This window comes from Microcebus murinus, chromosome 6 (genome assembly GCF_040939455.1).
Source record: "Microcebus murinus isolate Inina chromosome 6, M.murinus_Inina_mat1.0, whole genome shotgun sequence".
NCBI lineage: Eukaryota > Metazoa > Chordata > Mammalia > Primates > Cheirogaleidae > Microcebus > Microcebus murinus.
This window is the reverse complement of record NC_134109.1, coordinates 96796412-96808885: the sequence shown is the minus strand read 5'-3', so window position 1 is coordinate 96808885 and position 12474 is coordinate 96796412. Positions and strand designations below refer to the sequence as shown.

At 35.4% G+C, this 12474-nt stretch overlaps 1 protein-coding gene across 2 annotated transcripts in view; it reads left to right on the top strand.

Annotated features, from left to right (window-relative positions):
• Positions 1-12018, top strand: part of RORA (RAR related orphan receptor A) — a 697613-nt gene extending 685595 nt beyond the window's left edge. For both annotated transcript variants that reach the window (XM_020286044.2, XM_012782993.3), the window contains 3 exons: positions 2664-2774; positions 3712-3824; positions 5444-12018. In XM_020286044.2, the coding sequence (XP_020141633.1) occupies positions 2664-2774; positions 3712-3824; positions 5444-5608 (389 nt within the window). In that variant the 3' untranslated portion in view covers positions 5609-12018. The remainder of the gene's footprint in view (positions 1-2663; positions 2775-3711; positions 3825-5443) is intronic.
• Positions 12019-12474: the final 456 nt, after the last annotated feature.

Genomic DNA, 12474 nt, shown 5'->3' with positions numbered 1-12474 from the left:
GAGCGAGACCTCGTCTCTACTATAAATAGAAAGAAATTAATTGGCCAACTATATATGTAGAAAAAATTAGCCGGGCATGGTGGTGCATGCCTGTAGTCCCAGCTACTCGGGAGTCTGAGGCAGCAGGATCACTTGACCCCAGAGTTTGAGGTTGCTGTGAGCTAGGCTGACGCCACTGCACTCACTCTAGCCTATGCAACAAAGTGAGACTCTGTCTCAAAAAAAAAAAAAAAAAGAAAAGAAAAATGAAATGTAGATATCAAAGAAATAAAAGTATAGCCCAGTGAAACTGTGACATAATTTATAAATAATTTTGGATTTCTGTAATTTAAATAAAGTGTAATGTAGTCATTGAGAAGAATGGAAAGATATCCTAGATATGTTTTTAAGTGATTTTTTTTTAAAAAAAAAGTTACATGACAGAAGGTATATATAATTAAGTGTAGTATAGCCCATTGCCATTTAATATGAGAGCTGTCGGAAAGTATCCAGCCATTGTTGATATAATGAGAACATATTACATGGCTGGATACTTCCCAGACAGCCCTATATATATGAAAGAATAGACACCAAATGTAACCAGTCTTTTAGGGACCGGATTATTATTTTAAGGGACTTTCACAGTCTTTGTTTTCAGTTTGGTAAATAGTTGTAATCGTTTTGTCACCAGAATGTGTTGTCATCTATTTAAACATTTTAAAGGGTGTTTTAGATGAAATAGAATTGAAAACACCAACGAGTGAATTTACCATGTCAGTTAGATTGTAGCCGTTGGACCCTACTGGTTAACAGGGTGGGTGCTGAAGTAAGGCAGCCTGACTTTGCATCTCAGGTTGTACTTGCCACCTGTGTGACTACCAAGTCTCATTTTCCTCACCTCTGAAATGGGGATGATAATGATGATGATAATAATAATAATACCTCCTTCATAGGGCTATTGCAAAATAGGAGGAAATGTAAAGAAATCTCTTAGAGCAATACTTGACATAGTAATCACAACAAAAGTCCACTCATTATTTTTTTGTTTTGAGTATTCAGAGCATATTTACTTATTATATTACACAGTTACCAATAGGTTCAATAATAAAAACAAATGAGAGTTTTACTGTTAAAGTGAACATTACTGTTTATGATGAAGAGACATAGTCATCTTTTGACTTTAACGTTTTATCTTGTTAACATCTGTCTTTCCTTTCCATCCACTCTATCATAATAAAGATTTTACTGGAAAGGGAGAAAAAAAACTAACAACAATAAAGAATCTCTGCTCTTTTTTTTGTTGTTGTTACATCTATGGCTTTTATAATGCTTAAGTCATGATTACAAGTGTGCCCATCACCCAGATAGTATTTATTGTACCCATTAGGTAGGTTTTTGCCCATCCTGTCCTTCCCCCTCCCCCCTGCTTGTTTTCTGCTGAGTTTTACTTCCCTCTGTGCACATGTGTGCTCATCAGTTAGTTCCAATTTAATAGTGAGTGCATGTGGTATTTGTTTTTCCATTCTTTAGATATTTCACTTAGGATAATGGTCTCCAGTTCCATCCATATTGTTACAAAAAGGCATTAAGTCATCCTTCTTCGTGGCTGAGTAGTACTCCATGGTAGACATATACCACATTTTGTTAATCCACTCATGAATTGATGGGCATCTGGGTTGATTCCTCATCTTTGCAACTGTGAATTGTGTTGCAATAAACATTAGAGTGCAAGTGTCTTTTTGATAAAATGACTTCTTTTCCTTTGAGTAAATATCCAGTAGTGGGACTGCTGGATCAAATAGTAGGTCAACTTTTAGTTCTTTGAGGAATCTCCATACAGTTTTCCACAGGGGTTGTACTAGTTTGCAATCCCACCAACAGCGTATAAGTATTCTTTTCTCTCTGCATCCATGCCAGCATTTATTGTTTTGGGACTTTTTAGTAAAAGCCATCCTGGGATAAGGTGGTATCTCATTGTGGTTTTGATTTTTTGCATTTCCCTGATGCTTAGTGATGTTGAGCATTTTTTCATATGATTATTGGCTATTTGTCTATCTTTTTTTGAGAAGCTTCTGTTCATGTCTTTTGTCTGCTTTTCAATGGGATTGTTTGATTTTTTTCCTGCTGATTTGCTTGAGTTCTTTGAAGATTCTTATTCTTAGTCCTTTATTGGATATATAGCTTGCAAATACTTTCTCCCATTCTTTAGGTTGTCTCTTTGCTCTGTTAATTGTTTCCCCGGCTGTGCAGAAGCTTTTTAATTTAATCAAGTCCCATTTATTTATTTTTGTTGTTGCTGTGATTGCCATTGAGGTCTTCTTCATAAATTCTTTGCATAGGCTGATATCTAAAAGAGTTTTCCCAATATTTTCTTCTAGAATTCTTACGGTTTTATGCCTTACATTTAAGTCCTTTGTCCATCTTGAATTACTTTTGGTGAGTGATGAGAGATATTGATCCTATTTCATTTTTCTGCATACTCTCATTATTTTAAATGATGATGGTGGTGGTGGTGATGGTGGTAGCTAAACAGATTTTTCTTTCAAGATTTCAAACTATCAAACTATGGAAATGTTATTACTTTTCCCTCTGGATCTACAGCCACTAGATCTTTTACCTTCTCCCATAGTTTTCTCCTAAGATAATAACCAAATCCTAAACTGTCTTTATTTTAATTTTGGCAGGTTGTGAAGACTTTATTAGCTTTGTGTTTGAATTTGGAAAGAGTTTATGTTCTATGCACCTGACTGAAGATGAAATTGCATTATTTTCTGCATTTGTACTGATGTCAGCAGGTAAGCTAATCAAATAAATAGTTTAAAAATTATCCAAGATAAAGAATTTGTACAAGGTGCATAACTTTTAATGGGTATAAAATATTTGGGAGCTACCAAGAGAGGTTGCTACCTTATTAAATCTAACTTTAAGTTTTCCAGATAGCACCCTCTCCTCTAGCTCCTGAACACATATTCTTTTAAAAAGATCTCATGCCTTTCAGGTAAAATTAAAAAATGAGAACTGAATAAAGCCCAGTCCAGAATTAACTCCTGCTAACAAGAGAAATGCCATGGTAGAATAGAGTTACCCTTCTTAACACCAGTCTCCAAGATAATATGGTTTTTAAGACATACTACTCTTTATTAAAATCCCTTTGGATGTCATCCTCTAGTTTATCTGGATTTAATCTGTATTTTCAACCGGTACTGCCTCTTGGGGATAATCACTTTTGCAAGGTTACTGTCTTCTATTGGGAATCCCTACACATCAAGACTTTATCCTAAATTAAAAACCTTTAGGTCATTTAAAATTCTATTGACTATTTTAGTTGCCTTGGATTATAAGGCAATCTTCATATTTTCCAAAAAGGCTAGCAGGATTGATAATGAGTATTTCATTCAGAAGTATAATTACTAGAAAGGCTTGGGGGCCATGGTGGCTTTATTTGAACTCCTATAAGTATGGCCTTATACTTAATTGGTATTCTTTGGAAGGGGAGGTGCTTCTCTTCCTTTAATTATCAGTAAAAGTGGAAAGGTTTAACACCCTGTTTCATAACTGCTATAGATCACTTTTCCACTCCCTTAAAGGCAAACTTTGAAAGAGGAGTGAAACTGGCCTATGAATCTCTAAATATGCATTGCGGTATGCTAATCTGTACCCAAGGTTGGGAGGAATGGGGTGTTCTGACACCACGTGGGAGGAATACTAAGAAATATAATTTTTCATGTATAGATCGCTCATGGCTGCAGGAAAAGGTAAAAATTGAAAAACTGCAACAGAAAATTCAGCTAGCTCTTCAACACGTCCTACAGAAGAATCACCGAGAAGATGGAATACTAACAAAGGTGAGAGCCAAAGGCTTCCGGTTGGCATGGTCTGAAATTTCCCTTGGTGTAGACCATGCTGCCAGCTGCCCTTGTAAGTCATATGACCAAGTCCCAAAGTATCAGTAAGCAATGGACACCCAAAAAGAAAGAAATCTCCATTTCAAAAAATTCTTTTGGGCCATAATTCACTATTCAGGTTAAATTCTATTTATTATCACTGATCAAAAAGTGTCCTGCACTCTGTAGGGAAAAATAGTTTTTTAAGCATTAATGCATTCTGGAAATCCTCCTCCTGTTCCATCAAAGTTGAGCATAAAGCACAGTTAATGTTCTGCATTGATATAAATAGGAAAGAGAAGCTTTGAAGGTAGAAGAAAGAGATCATAAAGGACTAAAAGAGTTAACCAGGATAGCCATAGAGTCTAATAATAGTTCTATTTCCATTAATCATTAGTAATCAAAAGTAAATGACTTTTGTATTTTCTTCAGCTATCTCCCATTAATACCGTATGTTCAAGGAACAAGGATTCATTTTTGCTAATTATCTTTCACAATAATGATATGATTAGGATATCAATTTAAAATGTTAGTGTCCACCAGTGCCAGCGCTGGTAGTTTGCATTTGGTCTGAGAAAAACCAGCCCTAAATTATTTTATATGTGTTTTATTGTGTGAGATGATTGGAGAAGTTTTGGTTTTATTTTCCTGTTTGTTTGGGGTTGTTTTTTTTTTCTCCTTATAACTATGTTAGATTAGAAAGTGAAAGTTGGAGGTTAATTGCTGTTTTATTTTTTATTTTGCACCTGTTAAATGAGCAAATGGGGCAGGACTTGGAAATGGAAGGGGGAAGAACCTTCAGGAGCTTCACTCTCTTCTCCCTCTTCTTGCCCAAACGCAAGGGTGGCGTTAGGTTCTTTTATCATAGAGAGCGCCTAACAGGTGGACAAGATCTGGTGAAAAGGTTTCCTAGAGAGGATTATTCTAGGTTGAAATAATAAGCATTTTGCCTTTGTATAGTGCATTAGAGTCTAAAAGCATGTTTGCAAATCGTATTATTACTCGCAGCAGGTAAATGGTCAATGCTGGGTCTTCTTCCATTCAGACCTCTGACTCTCAGACCCAGAACCGCTTCGTTGCAGGGAAAACTCTTTATCAAGAAGAAACTTGTTGCATTGGAGTTGACTAGTGCTATTCTGCAGAAAATGTGTTCTATGCAGTTGCAAGGCCCTCACTCTCCACGACTGCCCCCTCGCCTACTTCTCCATTACCAGACAGTGGCAGAGGCCAGGGTTCCAGGCCATAGAGCAGAAAGCATCTTGAAATAGGAGGAGGAATCCAGAGCCTTAGGTTCTCGTCCCGTCTCTGTCACTGACGAGCTGTGCCAACTTTTGCTTATGAACACATTTTTAAGTTACTAAATTGTTCATCTTCAAAATCATATTTAACGTGTACCTGGCATTCTAGGCTATGACTGTGTCATCTTTTACTCTCAGCCAATCCGCTATTAATTGGATGCTTATGTTGCTTCAAGTGTGTTTCGCAGTCATAAACGGTGCTGTGAAGACCATCCCGATTCCCTGATCTTTGATTCTCGTGCCTGTTCTCTCCTGACGACATGTCCTTTCTTCCACTTACAGTTAATATGCAAGGTCTCTACATTAAGAGCCTTATGTGGACGACATACAGAAAAGCTAATGGCATTTAAAGCAATATATCCAGACATTGTGCGACTTCATTTTCCTCCATTATACAAGGAGCTGTTCACTTCAGAATTTGAGCCAGCAATGCAAATTGATGGGTAAATGTATCAAAATAAGCACTTCTAGAATGTCTGAAGTACAAACGTGAAAAACAAAACAACAAAACAAAAATTAACCGAGACACTTTATATGGCCCTGCACAGACCTGGAGCGTCACACACTGCACATCTTTTGGTGATCGGGGTCAGGCAAAGGAGGGGAAACAATGAAAACAAATAAAAGTTGAACTTGTTTTTCTCATGCATATGATTTCCATTATGCCTACAGATATGGACCCTTTTTCTGTCTCAACTTCTCCATCTTTTGACCTCTGTTTACAGCAGAAGGAGGGTACTAAAGTCAGAGGATTTCCTTTTCTTGTAGTTCACTGCCCACAGACTTTCTCCAGAGTCACCAATCTGTCAGTAACAACAGAGAGTCCAGCAATAATCGGTGACTGGTGTGCATAGCGGAGGTGGCGGCATTACTTTGCACAACTTGCTCTTTGTTTCATGAAGGAAGTTTTTATTTTTTTCACCGATTATTGCCAGTTCAGCAGGATGGCATGAAAAGGGTCCATAGCAGTAGCAACAATAGCATTATAATATATTACAGGGTAAATGGGCATGAAGACTATATATAGCTAAAAGAGATATTGTTTATATATTGTTTTAATTAATATAAAATGTAGTTACTGGTGTAGCTTTTCCTGTTGAATTGATAAGGCACTTTCATTTTGCACCTTTTTCTTTAAATTAAATGCTAGCGTGTTCACTGTCGTGTCGCATGTGCACCAGAAACACAAGTTTAACTGAGAAGGCTTGGAAGGTACGTGGGAGGTATTTATGCTGCTGTTTACAAAAATTACTTTTAAAAGACTGGCTGGTCATATCTAGAAATCACCATGTTGGGTTTTTGTTTTTTACACGTGAACTTGGAATTAGAAACGGAACTCTCCCTAAATTATACTTTGCTTTTTTGGCAGGTTTAAGGGTAGATGTGTTTACGCTTCATACAAAGTTGAATGATTGATTGGTGCTGTGGTCTTATACCATCATGCACATTAAAAAAAAAAAAAAAGAAGCTTTTTAAAATGGCACTTCATGGAGGTGGGAAGGGGAGGCTCGTTTTACACAATTCAGTAGTTCTATGGACTCAGTCTCAACTTGGAATTTTTATGCTTTGAGAACAAATCTGTAACCAGAATATATATTGGAATCTAGCTTTTATTATAAGAAGGACCCAAAGATTATATCTGAAGCAAACACACACTCTCCATATGAGGACATTAAGCATTTACTTTGTGAGTGTTTATGTTCTTGGTATAATCTAGGAACCCTAAAAGTTTATCTCAGAATGAACCAATTCTAGATTCATTGTCTATAGATGTTATAATTCTAGAATATTGCCCTCTATGTTTGATAGACAATGGATAGGAAGGTGAGGGAGGCATACATTGTTGAACCAGTTTCTCTTATTTAAATATTAAATACTTTAAGCCTTTAAAGTAAAATTGATGCTAGCTGCAAACATTTACTCTTGTATTTATCTTCACTAGAAAACTGTGGACTGTAATTTATTTTATTAAATATTTAGAAGATTATTTGGCTTTTGTGTTCAGGTGAGGAATATTGAGTGTGTTTTTATTTAATTTCATGTTGTTATTTTTTTAAAAAATAATCCCCAGTAAGGGGAGGGGAAAGGAACAGTCTGGTATACAAATGTGCATATTTTAAAAACAAGTGACCTTTTAGGAATGTAGGCATTTAGAAGATGATTTCTTTAGTCGCACTAGGGGTGGGATCCAAACTACTGGTCTGACGTCAAAGACCATGTTTGTACGGAAGAAGGGAACATCTTCCATGGGTGTAAAGTGGGAGTTTCCAAGCAGCCCTTCACATCAGAGAGTCTCCTCCACCAGGGTCCCTGCAGAATCTTCCGCAGGAATTTCAGCTCCTGATGTCCTGCTGGGCGAACAGCATGGGCTTCTCAGAGCATTTCACTCTGTTTTTAACTCCACTGACTTTCTGACTTGTTTCCTGAGGGACGGTGGTGGAAAAGGAGAAGGAATTATTCACACGGACATGTGTATGAAGCCTAAATAACATCCAAAAAAAATTTTTTTTTCAGAAATATAGTAAGGGAAGACAAAAGGAATATTCCTTTAAATTTCTTACAGGCAAATACAATTTTATGTAAGTGTTTATATAGAGAGGCTAACTGTCAGCATATAGTATTTATATTTGGTCAAGAAGGGTTAAATCAAAATTTTAACTTAAGTAAGCATAGTTCCTTTAAAGATCAATAGTATTTATACTCTGAAAAGAGTACCAAGCTTAGTTCAGTTATTTATTTGTCCATTTTTTTTTCTTTTGTTTCTCCTTTAGGGGAAAATGGTGTGGTGTTGTTTTTTGGGGTTTCTTTGTTTTGTTTTGTCGTTTAGATTCACTAAATTTGGGGATGGTTTTATCCAAGTATATTAACTTCTTTTTAACCAAAGCTTTCTGAATATGACCAGCCTCAGGTGCTAGCGCATTAAAGAGCAACTAAACCTAATTCCAGTGTCCATTTGTGAAATAATTAAGAGCTAATTGAACTTCTCTAAGGGTGAGAGAGAACATAATGTTGAACTTAAAAGAAATTCCTTTTCCCAGAAAGGATTTTGCTTGTACCTAATGCAAAAAAAAAAAACATGAGTAATAGTCATGCCATGGTGACATTGCTTTTATGGTAAACCAAGTTAGAGTAACATCATGCTGGTTCCAGGTGTTTCTGAAAGAAAAGCAGAGGTGGGCTTTAAGAGCAAAGTCCATCGACAGTGTAGGAAGAGAAAGTAGAGACAAAGACATGCTCAGTGAAATGAGGGAACAACTGACTATTTGGATCTAAGTTGGGATCTGAGGTTAAACAATAAATTCAGTTGAAAAAACATGGAGTCCAGAAAGGGATGTGAAAAACTTTTGCCTTTTTATTTTCTTCCTTTATTATAAAAACACCTGTATGATGACACAAAATATTTGGTGATATCAGAACAACTATTCTTAATAGTTCTTATAATTAAAATTTCCTAAACTTAAATGTCCAATCATCTTTTAAAGATTGGAACTACACCATTGTCAACCCGGCTGCTATAATGCCCTCATACAATTTTTTTTTTTCCATAAGGTAAATAAGGCTTTTGTACAAAGCCTGAAAACCTTCTGTAACAATGGTGTTCAGATGGTTGCATTATATTGTGAAAAAACTGGCCTTGGTCACAATGCAAACAAAAGTGCAGATGAAAGTGCTTTTGGGGCAGTTTGCAAATAGTGTTATAAAACTATGGATTTTTTTTAAGTGTTCAGCATCTTAATTTGTGTTAAAACTATGGATTTTTTTAAAGTCTTCAGCATCCTAATTCACCCTTTATAACTTAAGAAAAATATGACTTAAGACACTGCTTCTAAGTTTGGTTGTTCTTTATAGTGTGGATACCCAGATATTTGTGAGCGTATGGAGGTGGGCTGAGAGGTGAAGAAGGAGCGTGTGTATGTGTGTGTCCGTGTGTGTATGAGGTGTATGAGGTGTATGATGTGTGTGTCGGACCGCTTCTAGGCTACTAAGTGTCAATGGAAAAGAAAATGTATTCAAAATACTTAAATCAAAACTAGAAGATGGAAAAAAAAAAAGATTTATTCTATACAAAGCCTTGTCTGGACCACTTTAGAGAGACTTCTATTTTTTTAACCCTTCTATAAATATTTGATGGCACTTGAAATATTCCTGCAATAAAATGTGATTTGTGTAAAGAAAAAAAAAAGATTTTGTAATGTGAAACAAAGAAAGAAAGTAATGTAATTTTCTAAAAAAAAAAATACAAACAAACAAACTTTGTATTATTTTATTGATGGAATTTGTCTATCTGTCTTTGGAAAACTTTTTATTTCATTGAATGTGCCATAGTAGAAATGCGTGTTTTTAGTTTTAGACTAAGGAATAGCTAGCTGTTGTGTTCCGACATTCCAAAATGCAAAACAACCTAGTAGAATCTTTAATGAAAAGGTTTAAGTAGTGTGTAAGCTTCTCTCATTGTTGCTTTTTTGCACATGTTCCTCATTCCTCTCTAGTGCAATATGTACATAGAGCACTTGCAGGTGTACCTTGATCCCTCAGGGAAAAATACATATTTGTACAGTTTTTTGGGTTTTTTGTTTTTGTTTTCGTTTCTGTTTTGCCTTTTGTTTTTGGCTAAGGAATGTCGATCGAATCACTTGTAATTGTTGAGGGGCAGCCAGATAATAATCCTAAAGCCACTGTTTCAAACATTGATTGTTTAAATCATGTGTCCTTCCAGTGCTATTATTTTAAGATAATAATAAAAAGGTTATTTTCTGACAGTTCTTTGTGCTGATTGGTGAAAAAAAAAAGGGTAAATAAATAAGCACCTTATGATTGACTTACTGTGAATGACAATCCATCTTGATTATCAACAATAGAAGCCCTATCATTTTGGAGTTGGGGTTAAGAGTCAGAAACAATGTGCTCAGGGATCTTCTAAAACTCTTAAAACAGGGTGGCCAGTACTACTGGGACAAATTGTGTTTTTTATTATTAATAATAATGATAATAATACTATCCCTCCAAGGCACAAGCGAACTGTATAGAACTGTGTGCGTGTAAACTCTTCACTATCGTCTCATTTTGTTGAGGTCACAGCGTGTGTACTCTTCATTTTTGTGTGCTTAAAAGCATTGAATAACTTCCAAAGCAAAGTTATGCCAGTGTGTTCAAAAGATAAACTAATAGGTAGTGTACAAACAAAGAGTATCATTCAAAGTGCAGTCCTCGCATGCTCCATTTACTATGTCTATAATAATTAAAATTTTCATGATAAATATATATAGCATTATATGTTAAAAAACTATTCCAAATTCTACATATTATGGATAAAAAATATAAAAACAAATGATGAGAGAAGAGACCTGCCTATCAGTATAGTGAGACAGGTAAAAGATGAAACATGTTTTTAAAATGCCAGCTGTTAACTATTATTTCCATGTGTTCTCCTCTAGACACAAACCAAAAATTCCTTTACACAAAACAATTCTTACTTCTACATTTGTAATTTATACCTGATAAATTACAGCTGTAAATTTATACCTGTAATTTATACCTGTAGTACAGGTATAAATTTATACCTGATAAAGAGCTAATGTTTAAAGACAAAATGAAACCTGCCTATATGACAGCAACTTGAGCCCGTTTTTATGGTTACATGTTATATTTTTGAAATACAATTCTGTTCCCACATTTCCACATATTATTTTCCATAAAGTCAGAAAAGCTCAGTGTAATTGTTAGCTCTGATTCTTCCCCCCCTGGAATACACATTCAGAAGAAGATTTACTTGTTTTCTTACTATGATAGAGGACCATAATTTGGGAAAACTTCCCATGTCTGCCAGATGCAAAAGATGCCTTTACCATGTTGTTTTTGATAATAAAAAATATGGAAAATGGCAGAATCTCCCTCTCTCTCTCTCTCTCTCTCTCTCTCTCTCTCTCTCTCTCTCTCTCTCTCTCTCACACACACACACACACACTCTCTCTCTTTCTCATTGACACAGGTTATTGACATTTTTACATATTATGACATGTGATTGCCACTTCTTACTGATAAAGTTAACCCCATGAACACAACTTTATACCATGGATCAAATTATGTACCCAGAAATGCAATTGCAACAGCAAATCTTGATCTCTTGCTAATAGTCTGTGATACAGGTCTTCATTCTGTCCCTAAACCCTAGTCTTATAAAAAACGTTCTACCAGATTTGATTACAGAGAACTGCTTACTGCTGTTTAGTTTTAAGAGAAGGGAAGGCTGTCTAGCAATGTCTCCATAGCACAGTTGGTTTTACTTCTGGGTCTGTTTGCTTATGTGTTTGCATAAATGAGATCAGTTTTGTCAGGCTCTCAGAATCATTTTTAAAATAATCATACCAAGGAGCCATCATAGATGGGGGGATCTCCATGTTCAACCAAACCCTCAGAACTTAGAGCAATAAATACATTCAGTCATTTGTTTACAAATGAATGACAGAATATTCAATCCAAATAGAAACAACCTTTTTTCAGTGATGCAACATAAAACATGGAGCCTTGTGTTGAGAAAGTGAATACGAGTATGTTAGTTACCTAGAGAATTCCTGTTTGCTGTTTACATTTAGCGTACTTTGCCACATTAGTGGTTATCACACTTTTCTTTTTTCCTTCTGAGAATAATGAAAGACAGCTTGCTGTTGGCTTTGACATGCTGCACATGCCATTCTGTTGTTCTCTCAGAACAACTAAATTCTCTCCAGTGTTCATGTGTGGTTCCTTTCTCACCATTATTATTTTAATGTGGATACTATTTCTAGGAACTTGATTATCATTGAAAAGATTGCATATGTAAATGCAGATAATTCTTGAGCAATATAGTGTGAATACAATTTCACAAAAAAAAAAAATCCATATGTACTGTATGCATCTTCCTGAATCAAAAATTCTCTTCTTATCCACAACAGTTTGAAATCTCATATTTAAACAGTGGTAAATTTTTAAACATTAGGACATTAGCTGGCTGCTTCTTTAAATGTACCTGTATTGTCTGCCTGCTCCTTTTGTGGAGATGTGTTTTTGTATTGGATGTTTGGGCCAATGGGAGGCTTCAAGCTACAACATATTTTCCCAGTTTAAATATATTTAACATATGACAAACCCCAGACAAGGCTTTTAATATGTATAAAGAACTGCAGTGTTAGGTGGTTTATTTGCAAACCGTTTTCAATGTTGTCCATTTTTATGGCACCTTTAACAATATTCTTGTTTCCAAAGTACTAAAAAAAAAAAAAAAATAGGTTAAATAATCTAGCCATAACTGAATGTCAAGCAATAAAACAAATGAC